Source organism: Capra hircus, chromosome 13 (assembly GCF_001704415.2).
Source record: "Capra hircus breed San Clemente chromosome 13, ASM170441v1, whole genome shotgun sequence".
Lineage (NCBI taxonomy): Eukaryota > Metazoa > Chordata > Mammalia > Artiodactyla > Bovidae > Capra > Capra hircus.
Genome location: NC_030820.1, coordinates 46,242,419 through 46,256,624, shown reverse-complemented (window position 1 = coordinate 46,256,624; position 14,206 = coordinate 46,242,419). Strand labels below are relative to the sequence as shown.

Below are 14,206 nucleotides of genomic sequence, written 5' to 3'. Positions count from 1 at the left end.
GTTTACTTTGGTTTCTAATATAGCACTGTCAGATGACACTGTTAATGTAATATTTATAAATAAGTTCAAATTTAACAATTTTAGCTGTCATTAGCATGTAACCATATGGATTATTGTATATTAAAAATGTGGTTTTAAATTCTAAAGCAAATAGTTTATGCAAGCAAGTTAAAAGTCTATGTTTATAATGTTAGGCATATATGCTAGGATTCTCTGATGCCTTCAGAACAGTTTCAGGTCTAGTATTTCTGTAACTCCATAGTAAGACTGGAAACAGTAAATCCTGGTTTATTCCTAGTGCTATATCCCACCTCATATCCTCTCACTGGTGACATCCCTCTCTCCTCATGTCCAGAGTCACCTAGACTGTATACGCTGCATTGCTCCTCCTTGTTTCTCAGTTCAGGGCAGTGGCAATGCATGTAGACGTGCTAGCGTAATTATTAGGAAACCTAACCATTAGGACCCTCCCTGGGTTCCAGCTGCTAATTAATAGCTTACCTTAAGCCCATCTGGGCAACATCTCCACCAGCTGTCAGATGAGGCAGGAACAGTCCTAGGACTGTACGCTCTGTGGTGCTTTCACTGGCCCATGGTCAGCCCCAGGTGAGTGGACGCAGCACTGCAGTGGGAGACTAAGGCCAGTAAGTGATTAGTACCCAGGAAGATTTTCTTCAGTTTCTATTCTAGCTTTCTTCCCGATAGAACCAAATGTAGTTGTAGATCAGCTGTGGGTTGACAACTGAGTGCTTGGTTGCAGAATGGTATACACTTTCCCACTTGTTAGTCATGGTCCATCTAATGAATAGGGATGTGATGACCTCATTTTATATGTAACTGTGTCATGAACATTTCTGGGCATTTATAAATGACTCTATAGCTTTCCTGGTAGCTCAGCTGGTAAAGAATCCGCCTGCAATGCAGGAGACCCCAGTTCAATTGCTTGGTCAGGAAGATCCACTGGAGAAAGGGATAGGCTACCCACTCCAGTATTCTTGGGCTTCCCTTGTGGCTCAGCTGGTAAAGAATCCGCCTGCAATGCAGGAGACCTGGGTTCGATCCCTGGGTTGGGAAGATCCCCTGAGAAGGGAAAGGCTACCCACTCCAGTATTCTGGCCTGGAGAATTCCATGGATTCTATAGTCTGTGGAGTTGCAAAGAGTCAGGAACGACTGAGTGACTTTCACTTTCTATAGCTCTAACATGCAATAGCTAGATTTTGAATAATTTGTAGCATTCAAAACAATGAGATATTGAACACTTTAAAAAAGGCTTATGAGTCATTCTCACCCTGAGGACTTTACTTTGATGACTGTGAAAAACAAGTCAATTCACCTTTTTTCTACTTGGTAAAAGTTTTTATTCAAGTCACAAACTGTGCTTTACAATGCACAGAGTTTCTGCCATTTGGGAAACTTCTAACCATCCCTTTTCAGGGCCTGGATTCCTTCTGAGAACATACAGGACATCACAGTCAATGTTCACCGGCTGCATGTTAAGCGCAGTATGGGGTGGAAGAAGGCCTGTGACGAACTGGAGCTACACCAGCGCTTCCTCCGCGAAGGGAGGTTTTGGAAGTCCAAGAATGAGGACCGAGGGGAGGAGGAGGCAGAGTCCAGCATCTCCTCCACCAGCAATGAGCAGGTAAGGGCGCCAATGAGAACCTGTCAGCTGTGTTCAGAGGTGCGGGTGTCAGGACGCACGGGCATGGAATGAGCAGGTTGTGACTTCCTCCTTTCACACTCACACATTTGTCAAGTGCTCTGTGAAACAAACCAGAAACAGTCCTAGTTCACAGAAGCCACCACCACTCATCCAGATTTGACCAGCACAGTGAAAGAACGAATCATTCAGTGAGGGCCAACCATGTGGTCTTGAAAGAACTAATATGAGAGGGACACAGCAGGTACCCACGTCTCCCCTGTGGGTTCATGGCTAGTCTTCCAGCAGAGAAGTGTTTTGTGGTGTCAGGAGTAACGTGCTGTTACTTTTATGATGTCCACAGCTAAAGGTCACCCAAGAACCAAGAGCAAAGAAAGGACGACGTAATCAAAGTGTGGAACCCAAAAAAGAAGTAAGTTGCCCACCTTGCAGTGTCCAGGTGACAAGTGAAACAGGAAATACTTTCACAGTTGTGATCCAGGCAGTGCTTCTGACAGGTAACTTGCAAAAAGGATTGCCATCAGTCCCAGGATAGCAACTAAGTTGGACCCAGACTGCCTGCTGCCCTGTCACTAACACTCGGGAGCATCCAGTTAAGCAGCATTGACCACATCTGGCCAAGTGGGACAGCCTTTTGCTGCACTGTCTGGGAACACTGGTATTTTCTCATGGCACTAATAAAAAACAATTTTTAGTGTTTATCCAGCAGATCAATGAGACCAGCATTTGAAAACTGAAAGAAACTATGGCTAAGTTCAGGCTTTTACAATTCTATAATCCAGGTACATTTTAAAACCAGGGCACAGTATTACCACATACTCAGTGAGGGGTGATTTAGGGTATTTGTTTATGAATCTCATCCAAAGAAATAACGATAAATTATAACGATCTTACATGGTAAAACTTTTTGTTTAGTCTCCTTTGAAAGGAAACACCATAATATTAGTATTTAATGGAATTGTAAATGAAGTTCCTGTAGAATGATTGTACCTATAAATTGCATGTGTTTTAATTTTATTTTTTTTTGAATTGTGGTCAAGTACACAAAAGAATTTTCCATTTTCTTACATGATTGTTTAAACAAGTTGTATGGCTTGTTTGTATCACTGTTTTTTTTCGGATCGAGCTTGCTTTTGAACTAGTAAATTCTGTGGCACTTCCCTTATCCTTTAGGAACCAGAGCCTGAAACGGAAGCTGTAAGTTCCAGCCAGGAAATCCCAACGATGCCTCAGCCAATCGAAAAAGTTTCTGTGTCAACTCAGACCAAGAAGTTAAGTGCCTCTTCCCCAAGAATGCTGCATCGAAGCACCCAGACCACCAGTGATGGAGTGTGTCAAAGCATGTGCCATGACAAGTACACCAAAATTTTCAATGACTTTAAAGACCGAATGAAGTCTGATCACAAGCGAGAAACTGAAAGAGTTGTACGAGAAGCTCTAGAAAAGGTAACACAGCCCTCAGTGCCAGCGCTGCCTTCAGACACACGGGTGGGTTAGGTGAATAGTCTTCCTGTTGTGGTTTTACGTCGCTTAGGCATCAACAAGGTAGCAGCTCTTTAAAACAAGGAGTAAAACATCTTTTTATAATATTTTAAATAACAGGTACTTTTCTCCCCTAAATATTTTATAGCCCTTAATGAAATAAAGGGAAGAGGTGTATCAGTTAAGTAGAAACTATGTATTAAGGTTTTGCTTAATGGTTGTGTAAATTATGAGCTGACGTACTGTGGGTTAACTTTTTTTTCATCTCAGCTGCGTTCTGAAATGGAAGAAGAAAAAAGACAAGCTGTAAATAAAGCTGTAGCCAATATGCAGGGTGAGATGGACAGAAAATGTAAGCAAGTAAAGGAAAAGTGTAAAGAAGAATTTGTAGAGGAAATCAAGAAGCTAGCAACACAGCACAAACAACTAATTTCTCAGACCAAGAAGAAGCAGTGGGTAAATACCACTATTTTCTTAGAATCTGATTTATGAAAAAAAATACCATAGGTATGATAAAATTAATTCAGAAAGATCTATATGGTATATGTTAAATCCTGAAATACAGTCTAATGTGAAACTGTCAACTTTAATTAACTTAAACTGTATTTTAACTCCAGATCCCACATTTCTCAATATTTGCTCAATATTATTTTGTTACATTGAGATTATGATACTTTGGGACATAATATATATAATTTATACAACTTTTCCATCTATGCAGGTATTTTTTTTTGATAAGTGGGCTGGCCCTGATAGGTGATATTAACTTATAAAATTGTAAATGTAAGTATCATAATAGCAAACTAAGGATTTTTAGATTTTACTGCACTGTACATTAAATTGATTACTTTTGCTTTATAAAAGTAACATCTCACTGGTCTCTAACGTTAGATCTGACAGTTCACCAAGGAGGTGCCCTGTGGGCCTTCTTAGGCTGTCTGCTTTTCCATAGTCTTCTCCCCGTCTTGTTAATCTCCATCGACCTGTCGTCTCAGGCTCACATCTACCTTTGAATCCCTCCAGTCATTTTTCACTTCAGTTAACGGGCTTCTCAGCTGCAAGTCTGGTTTTTGGTTTCCATCAATATCTTTTTATTGATATTTTCAGTTTGCTCATACATCATTTTCTTGACTTTCTCCATATCTTCCTTTAGTTCTTTGCACTTCTTTAATAGGTGCTTTAAAGTCTTTGTCTAGTATATTTGCCAGTAGTTTTTTTACATGGACAGTTTGTTGATTGATTCTTTTTTCCTTTGAATGGTCATACTTCCTGCTTCTTTGTATGCCTTGTGACTTTTCTTGTTGAACACTAAACATTTGAGTCTAATAATATGGTAACTGGAACTCATTTTCTCCCCTTTATCATAGTTTGCTGTTGCTGTTTCTTTGATTGTTATGGCTGTTCCCAGGATCAGACTGAGGTGTAAATTAAATGTCTTCTTAGGTCTTTTCTAAGCCTCTCCTTGGGTTTGCACATTGACTTCCTAATTCCCCCCATATGTGCAATTGATTTTGAGTGGCTTGCAAAAAGGAAGTCACTTCAGAGGGAGGACTTGTGGTGGGTGGGGGAGGGGTGCAACTGCTAATACGGTGGCCCGCCCAACTGTAACCAGAAGCAGCAGTCTGCAGGACACCTGCCAGGGGGCTCCATGCACAGCCATCTGGGGCTGCAGGTGGGGAAGAGGTAGCTGTTTCAGTGCTAAGAGCCAAAATGACCAGAGTGACTGTACCTTATTGTTCCACCCTTCCCCAGACCTCAGAGTTCCAAAACAGTCCCTCTAGATTGTGCAGCAGAGCTGCTGTGTGTGGGGGGCGGGGGGGCGGGGAGGAGTCCTTGTGCTGCTGCTCCGTCATCTTTTCAGAACCTTCAGACCTTTTTAGGAAGAGAGAAATTACTTATGCTTGTGTGCTGCTGCTGTTAATGACCTAGTACAGATGGAAGAAGTTGATGTGCCGAGTAAGCTTGAGTTTGCTGGTAATGACTGCGTGCTGAGCCTCAGTCATCCCATTGTTTCCCTACTGTCCTGCTCAGGACAGAAACCGTGTTCTGATGTTCTTGGTGATCCTAGTTTACACTTGAGTCAGAAAGATCTTTGAAAGCACAGTTTTAAAGTCTGTGGTTGTACCCAGTGTCGTTTACCTGCTGGTCACGGTTTCTTGCTGCAGTGCTACAACTGTGAGGAGGAGGCCATGTACCACTGCTGCTGGAACACGTCATACTGCTCCATCAAGTGTCAGCAGGAGCACTGGCACGCGGAGCACAAGCGCACCTGTCGCCGGAAAAGATGAAGGCTGGCTCTTCCTGGAGAATCACTGACGACTATTCCTCTCAGACACAGCGGTTTTTGTTTCCGAGAAGCCAAAATTGTTTAGAATTTGCTTCCCATTTTGCACCAGCCTTTAAACACTTTTCGTGAAGAAATTTTGCACAGTAGTTTAAATCTTTTGTTAACGCTCCTCTGGAGTTTTTCAGGGGGTAAAAGTAACATCAGTGGAGGGTATTATTTTAAATAAATTTTAATTGAGAGTTTGTTGCATTTTCAGCAAATTTTAAAACATTTTTAGGTTTTACAGAGATTTTAACCTTTAAACAACAGATCTTTAAAAAACAGGTGAATTACAAGTGAGTTTAACAAAGAAACATTTAAAATAGATCTGAATGTAAGAACTACAGAACTGTTTCAGAAATAAAACATACTACCTTGATGTGAAATTTATTTCTTAACCTTGTTGAGCTGGTTTTGTTCAGCTTACTTTACTGTTTAAAGGCATTATCTATTGGTTATGCCAGTGGGTATATGATTGAATTTAGGGAACAGGGTTGACACAGCAGGTGCTAGTCCTGCATATTTTTTCTTAAATATTTCCCAATTGTGTTTTTCATTATTTCTTTTCAATATATAACTTTTATAACAAATTATTAGCTTTGATCTTGTAGTTTAAAATTGCAGGGAACTGGGGTAATCTTTTACTGAGCTGGATCTTAGAGAAAATGAATATTTAAATTTTAAAGTTTGCACATTTCATCTTTGTCCTAACATGAGTGCTTGTAACAAAATAAACAACAAAAATAAAAAGCCAAAAACTACCTTTATCCATACATAAAATTATAGATGAGGCATACAGATTTCTTTAATGCTTCCCTTCCCTCCCCAAGTGTCATCTGATTGCCTACTATCTGGTGTCACCTCTTCTATTGTAAGTTAATACTGAAAGGAAAGAAAGCACTTAAGTTTCACAGAAGCCGTTATGTTTGTAGTAATGGATCATTACCTACTAATGAACTCCATCACTGTACACAGAATGAAGAATAATGCATGTTAATTTTCTTGTATTAAAGATGCCGTGATTTGTAAAAAGTCTGTATTTTGCGGAATGTCTGGATTAAGAAGCGTTACCAATAGGAATGGATCGATAGTTAAATAATTTTTTTATACATAGATATATAAAATACAGCCAGGAAACCTTAATTTTTAAAAAAAACAAACCCTCACAATTTATGTTTTTTCAAAGACTGATCTTAGACCAAGTCAAATTCCCATTTATCATTTAGTTATTTTTAAGGTTAGAGAAATAATTTGTAAATATTTATTTACACCTTTGATATTTATTAAAGCAATTACACACAATGTAAGTGAGAGAATCAGGAGAAAAAAACCTTTCAAAAAGTTTTCTCCAGGTTTGTCAGGGTCACTCTAAAGACAAAAATGTACCCCAGTCTTCTGTGAAATCATCACCCACCCAGTCCTGATGCTGTTGCAGATGGTGGTGACACAAGTTAATCGACAAGCTACTGCCCAGTGGTGCCCAATGGCTTGGAGGACCTGTCTGGTAGCCACACGTCAACACCGTCCCTGAACTACGGCAGGCACGTGGCATTCTCGGTCCCTCCTCGTTGCTGTGTGATTGGTCAACGTCGCCACAGTGCCGTGGTCTGGTCCAGACGACGTAACCGAGAACACTTACCTTCTCTAATTGTTTTCCAAGTTTTAAAACTTCGATCCACCCCTATGAGAGCAAGTTATTGTGGAACTATTTTTGGTGTGAAATCATTCCAGAGTGTGTACTATTTACCGATAGCTGCATGAAAGTAAGACTCGTGTTACTTTGGCTTTTTTGTCTCCGTTGACACGGTTGCACATTTCCAAGTTACTACAGCGTGAAAACTGTGTGTTTAAAAAAAAAAAACAAAATTAAAAAAAAGAGATTGTGGCCTGGTTTTGTAAAAGTTTTAGGTAAAATTACAATTGATTGTTTAGGAATCATTAAAAATTTTCTGCAAATCATAAAGCTATATCAAGGTGTTGAGCTTAGCCACTATGCACATTGTAATTACTCGTTGTGGCTGTCCAGTTCTTCGATGCATTCTGGCATTTTGTAAGCTGCTCTGACTAGCAATATATAGACTCATTTAATGTGTTAACATTGGTTAATAAATGTATTTAAAAAAACTGCCTTTAATAAATTGCTGATTTAGTCCATTCCCTGACACCAAAACAGACACAGGTATATCACATAGTAATCATATACTGTTGGCTATCCACTGGTGACTTTTTAACTTTATGTAAAATCAGTGTGTTAAAAACAGTTCTCTTAAACATTATGTAAAGTTGGATTTACTTTTACCAGTTCTCAAAAAATTCAAGTTTGACTATAAAGCCCTTTTTCTTGACCTTTAGACTAGGCTGAACATACAGATAGAAAATTGTTCAATAAACACTTGAAATTAGTCAATAACATCGATTTCAATATATCCAGACTCAATCCATCATCTCGTTCTCACTTCACTCCTCCAACCAGTTCCCACAGTGGTGATCTCGGTTCAAGCCAGCATCACCCTCCTGCCCAAACCACGATGCAGAATTGGCCTGACCGTCTCTTTGCCTTCCCCTCTAATTCAGTGGTTCTCAAATTTCTGACATCAGGATCACAAGAGGGCTTGTTCAAACAAACACTGCTGTCCTCTCCCCACCCCCACTTTCATTGCTAACAAGTTCCCAAGTGTTGCTGATGAGGCCATCCTTTCAAAGGCACTGCATTACTGATGGAAATAAACAGATATGCAGAAGGTCCCAGAATCTTACAGAGTCCTAGAGCCCATCCTTAGACTTCCACCCCTAGAAGGATCCAGGTCCCTCAGATTAACAATCCTGGATGCAGCAGGATTAGGCAAACCAAGAATAGAATCGGTAGCAAGAGTACTGTCACTGATTTAGATCAGAGGCTCTCAAACGTCCAAGTGCACACATATAACCTGGGGGTGCAGAGTCTGACTTAGACCATCTGGGGTGGGTGGAGCTGGGCATTCTGCCAATTTGGCCACGGATGACACCTGAGAGGCAAGTTCTTAACTCCAAAACTGCAACTTGCTGTTGAACAACCATCGACAGGAGAATGTTGGATCCCACCAAAAAAAGATACCCCACAGCAAGGGCAAAGGAGAAGCCCCAACAAGACAGTAGGAGGGGCAAAATTGCATTTAGGATCAAACCCATACCTGCCAGAGACGCTCGGAGGGCTCAAACAAAACCTTGTGTGCACCAGGACCCAGAGACCCCACAGCCAGCCAGACCTGCCTCTGAGTGTCTCCTGCAGAGGCATGGGTCAGCAGTGGCCTGCCCTGGGGACGGGGCTCTGGCTGCAGCAGACCAGGGTCATGGAGCATGCAACACAAGCCCTCTTAGAGGAGGTTGCCATTAGCCCCACCATAAAGCCGCTGAGCAGACGACCCAGAAACTGCAGAAAAATTATACCAAAGAAATTTTCGCACTGTTAAGAAAGTTCTAGGACACACAACAGATTTCACAACCTGGGGATCTGACAAAGGGACTGAGAACCCCCAGGGAATCTGACTTTGGAGGCCAGTGGGATTTGATTACAGAACTTCCACAGGACTGGGGAAACAGACCCTTGGAGGGCACAAATAAAACCTTGTGTGCATCAGGACCCAGAAGAAAGGAGCAGTGACCCCACGAGAGACTGACCAAGACTTTCCCATGAGTGTCCAGGAGGCTCCGGTGGAGATATGGGTTGGAGGTGGCCTGCTGCAGGGTCAGGGGCACTGAATAGTGCCTGCACAAGACCTTTTGAAGGAGGTCACCATTACCTTCATTACCACTACCATAGTTTGGCGACAGAAAACTACCATAGATTGTCAACAAAATTGGACTGAAAATTTACTGAGCATGGCCCCACCCATCAGAACAAGGCCCAGTTTACCCTACACTCAGTCTCTCCCATCAGGAAACTTCTATCAGGTTTTATCCTCCATCAGAGGGCAGACAGAATGAAAACCACCATCACAGAAAACTAATCAAACTGATCACATGGACCACAGCCTTGTGTAACAATGAAACTATGAGTCATGCCGTGTAGGGCCACCCAAGATGGATGGGTCATGAAGGAGAGTTCTGACAAAACGTGGTCCACTGGAGAAGGCAATGGCAAACCACTTCAGTATTCTTGCCTTGAGAACCCCATGCACAGTATGAAAAGGCAAAAAGATAGGACAGTGAAAGATGAACTCCCCAGGTCGGTAGGTGCCCAATATGCTACTTGAGATCAATGGAGAAATAACTCCAGAAAGAATGAAGAGATGGAGCCGAAGCAAAAATAGCATCTAGTTGTGGATATGACTGGTGATGGAAGTAAAGTCTGATGGTGTAAAGAACGATACTGCATAGGAACCTGGAATGTTAGGTCCATGAATCAAGGTAAATTGGAAGTGGTCAAAAAGGAAATAGCAATAGTGAATATTGACATTTTAGGAATCAGTGAACTCAAATGGACTGGAATGGGTGAATTTAACTCAGATGACCATTGTATCTACTACCGTGGGCACAAATTCCTTTAGAAGAAATGGAGCAGCCCTCATAGTCAATTTCAGCATCCAAAATGCAGTACTTGGATGCAATCTCAAAAATGACAGAATGATCTCTGTTTGTTTCCAAGGCAAACCATTCAATATCACAGTAATCGAAGTCTATGCCCCAACCAATAATGCTGAAGAAGCTGAAGTTGATCAGTTCTATGAAGACCTACAAGACCTTCTAGACCTAACACCCCCAAAAGATGTCCTTTTCATCACAGGGGACTGGAATGCAAAAGTTGGAAGTCAAGAGATATCTGGGATAACAGGCAAGTTGGGCCTTGGAGTACAAAATGAAGGGCAAAGGCTAACATAACAGCGTTTCACCCAGAGAATGCACCAGTCATAGCAAACACCCTCTTCCAGCAACACAAGAAAAGACTCTACATGTGGACATCACCACATGGTCAATACCAAAATCAGACTGATTATATTCTCAGAAGCTGAAGATAAGAGCTCTGTAAAGTCAGCAAAAACAAGACTGGGGGCTGACTGTGGCACAGATCATGAACTCATTATTGCCAAATTCAGACTTAAATTGAAGAAAGTAGGGAAAACCACTAGACTATTCAGGTATGACCTAAATCAAATCCCATACAATTACACAGTGGAAGTGACAAATAGATTCAAGGGATTAGATCTGATAGAGTGCCTGAAGAACTATGGAGAAAGCTTTGTGACACTGTACAGGAGGCAGTGATCAAGACCATCCCCAAGAAAAAGAAATGTAAAAAGGCAAAATGGTTGTCTGAGGAGGCCTCACAAATAGCTGAGAAAAGAAGAGAAGCTAGAGACAAAGGAGAAAAGGCAAGATATAACCATCTGAATGTAGAATTCCAAAGAACAGCAAAGGAGAGAGAAAAAAGCCTTCCTCAATGATCAATGCAAAAGAAATAGAAGAAAACAAGACTGAGAAAGATTAGAGATCTCTTCAAGAAAATCAGAGATACCAAGGGAACATTTCATGCAAAGATGGGCTCAATAAAGGACAGAAATGGTATAAACCTAACAGAAACAGAAGATCGTAACAAGAAGTGCTAAGAATACACAGAGGAACTCTATCAAAAAGACCTTAATGACCCAGATAACCTTGATGGTGTGATTATCACCTAGAGCCAGACATCCTGGAATACAAAGTCAAGCAGGCCTTTAGGAAGCATCACTACGAACAAAGTTAGTGGAGGTGATGGAATTCCAGCTGAGCTATTTCAAATCCTAAAAGATGATGCTGTGAAAGTGCTGCACTCAATATGTTAGCTAATTTGGGAAACTCAGCAGTGACCACAGGACTGGAAAAGATCAGTTTTCATTCCAATCCCAAAGAAAAGCAATGCCAAAAAATGTTCAAACTACTGCATAATCGCACTCATCTCACACACTAACAAAGTAATGTTCAAAATTCTCCAAGACAGGCTTCAACAGTACATGAACTGTGAACTTCCAGATGTTCAAGCTGTATTTAGAAAAGGCAGAGGAACCAGAGATCATATTGCCAACATCCACTGGATCACAGGAAAAGCACCACTCCAGAGAAACATCTACTTCTGCTTTACTGACTATGCCAAAGCCTTTGACTGTGTGGATCACAACAAACAGTGGGAAATTCTTAAAGAGATGGGAATTCCAGACCACCTTACCTGCCTCCTGAGAAATTTGTATGCAGATTAAGAAGCAACAGTTAGAACTGGACATCAAACAACAGACTGGTTCCAAATTGGGAAAGAGTAGGTCAAGGCTGTCACTCTGTTTATTTAACTTCTATGCAGAGTACATCATGCAAAATGCTGGGCTGGGTGAAGCACAGCTGGAATGAAGACTGCCAGAAGAAATATCAATAACCTCAGATATGCAGATGACACCATCCTTATGGCAGAAAGAGAAGAAAAACTAAAGAGCCTCTTGATGAAAGTGAAAGGGGAGAGTAAAAAAAAACTGGCTTAAAACTCAAAACTGTAAAAACTAAGATCATGGCATCCAGTCCCATCACTTCATGGCAAATAGGTGGGGAAAAAATGGAAACAGTGACAGACTTTATTTTCTTGGGCTCCCGAGTCACTTCAAATGGTGACTGTAACTATGAAACTAAAAGACATTTGCTCCTTGGAAGAAAAGCTATGACCAATCTAGACAGCATATTAAAAAGCAGAGACATTACTTTGCTGACAAAGGTCTGTCTAATCAAACCTATGATTTTTCCGGTAGTCATGTGTGGACATGAGAGTTGGACTATAAAGAAAGCTGAGCACCGAAGAATTGATGCTTTTGAACTGTGGTTTTGAAGAAGACTCTTGAGAGTCCCTTGGACTGCAATGAGATCAAACCAATCAATCCTCAATAAAATCAGTCCTGGATATTCACTGGAAGGACTGATGTTGAAGCTGAAGCTCCAATACTTTGGCCACCTGACTCACTGGAAAAGACTCTGATGCTGGGAAAGACTGAAGGCAGGAGGAGAGGGGATGACAGAGGATAAGATGGTTGGATGGCATCACTGGACTCAATGGAGATGAGTTTGAACAAGCTCCGGGAGTTGGTGATGGACGGAGGCCTGGTGTGCTGCAGTCCATGGGGTCGCAAAGAGTTGGACGTGACTGAGCAACTGAAGTAACTATTATTATTAGATATTACTACTAAATATTAAATCATTAAATAGTATCCAGTAACATTAGATATTGAGACAAAGGAGCCTGGAGTGCTATATACAGTCCACGGGGTTGCAAAGAGTTGGACATGACTTAGTGACTAAACAACAACAAACCTAGTATGTCCAAAATACTTCAAAATTTAACTTATATGACAATGAGATATTTTACATTCTTGTTTATACTAAGTCTTCAAAATGCAGCGTGTGTTTCATGCTTTCAGCAAATCTCCATTTGGACCAGCCATGTTTCATTCTCCTGTGGCTGATGACTACCCATGCTGGACAGAGCAAGCTAAAAACAAGAGCTTTGTGTCACCAAGTTAAGTGCCCCCATCAGCACCTGACCAGTTGTCAGTATTCACTGTACAAATATGTATTAGAGGGCCTGCTTGATACTTAGGTGTTGATGAGAATCCATCAGTTTTCACCAGAACTTGAACCTCTTTTAATGGTAGGTTCTTAGTTTTTCAGTCTGAATTTTGAAAGCTTAGAAATCTTCCAAGTCAGCAAACCTCTAAACTGACATTTCAATTAGGCAGGCCTGCAAAGGTGTCCTAAGGATGCTTTTGGCTCTATAGGGCAGTTGGAAAACCTTTATCTAACTTCTCAACCTCACACTGGAGAGAAAGTTGAGACCCAGGGCTGCTTCAATTCAGGAACCAGGTTCATGGTATCATACCTGCTCTTCCACAGCCCCATGAAGATGGTCTGTGGTCTAATACTATCCTGCAATAATAAGAAATAACCCCTAACCTCTAGGAACAGGAAACGGTGTAAGTGAAGGTACAGATTGCTAAAGCAACTTTCTAGCAGACACAGTGTAGACATTCATTCAGCACTTGTGTTGGATGCCAAATGCATGATAAACAGCATAACATGCTTCCAGTCTCTACGTAGCTTATACTCTAGTGAGGGCATCGTCCAAGTAAGTGCAGCTTTAATTATAACCCAGAGTTGGGTGCAATGAAGAAAAAATAAAGGGCTACAGGATACCGAGAAAGCTATGACAAGAGGGGAAACCATTCAGTTCAGTTCCGTTCAGTCGCTCAGTCGTGTACAGCTCTTTGCGACCCCATGAATCGCAGCACCCCCGGCCTCCCTGTCCATCACCAAAGCCCGGAGTTCACTCAGACTCATGTCCATCGAGTCGGTGATGCCATCCAGCCATCTCATCCTCTGTCGTCCCCTTCTCTTGCCCCCAATCCCTCCCACCATCAAAGTCTTTTCCAATGAGTCAACTCTTCGCATGAGGTGGCCAAAGTACTGGAGTTTCAGCTTTAGCATCATTCCTTCCAAGGAAATCCCAGGGTTGATATCCTTGCAGTCCAAGGGACTCTCAAGAGTCTTCTCCAACATCACAGTGCAAAAGCATCAATTCTTCGGCGCTCAGCCCTCTTCAAAGTCCAACTCTCACATCCATACATGACTACTGGAAAAACCATAGCCTTGACTAGATGGACCTTAGTCAACAAAGTAATGTTTCTGCTTTTGAATATGCTATCTAGGTTGGTCATAACTTTTCTTCCAAGGAGTGAGCATCTTTTAATTTCAT

General features: G+C 41.4%; 1 protein-coding gene across 9 annotated transcripts in view; it reads left to right on the top strand.

Moving 5' to 3' along the window:
- Positions 1 to 7,594, top strand: part of ZMYND11 (zinc finger MYND-type containing 11) — a 74,122-nt gene extending 66,528 nt beyond the window's left edge. For all 9 annotated transcript variants that reach the window (XM_018057355.1, XM_018057356.1, XM_018057354.1 and 6 more), the window contains 5 exons: positions 1,436 to 1,643; positions 2,005 to 2,073; positions 2,835 to 3,107; positions 3,414 to 3,599; positions 5,309 to 7,594. In XM_018057355.1, the coding sequence (XP_017912844.1) occupies positions 1,436 to 1,643; positions 2,005 to 2,073; positions 2,835 to 3,107; positions 3,414 to 3,599; positions 5,309 to 5,431 (859 nt within the window). In that variant the 3' untranslated portion in view covers positions 5,432 to 7,594. The remainder of the gene's footprint in view (positions 1 to 1,435; positions 1,644 to 2,004; positions 2,074 to 2,834; positions 3,108 to 3,413; positions 3,600 to 5,308) is intronic.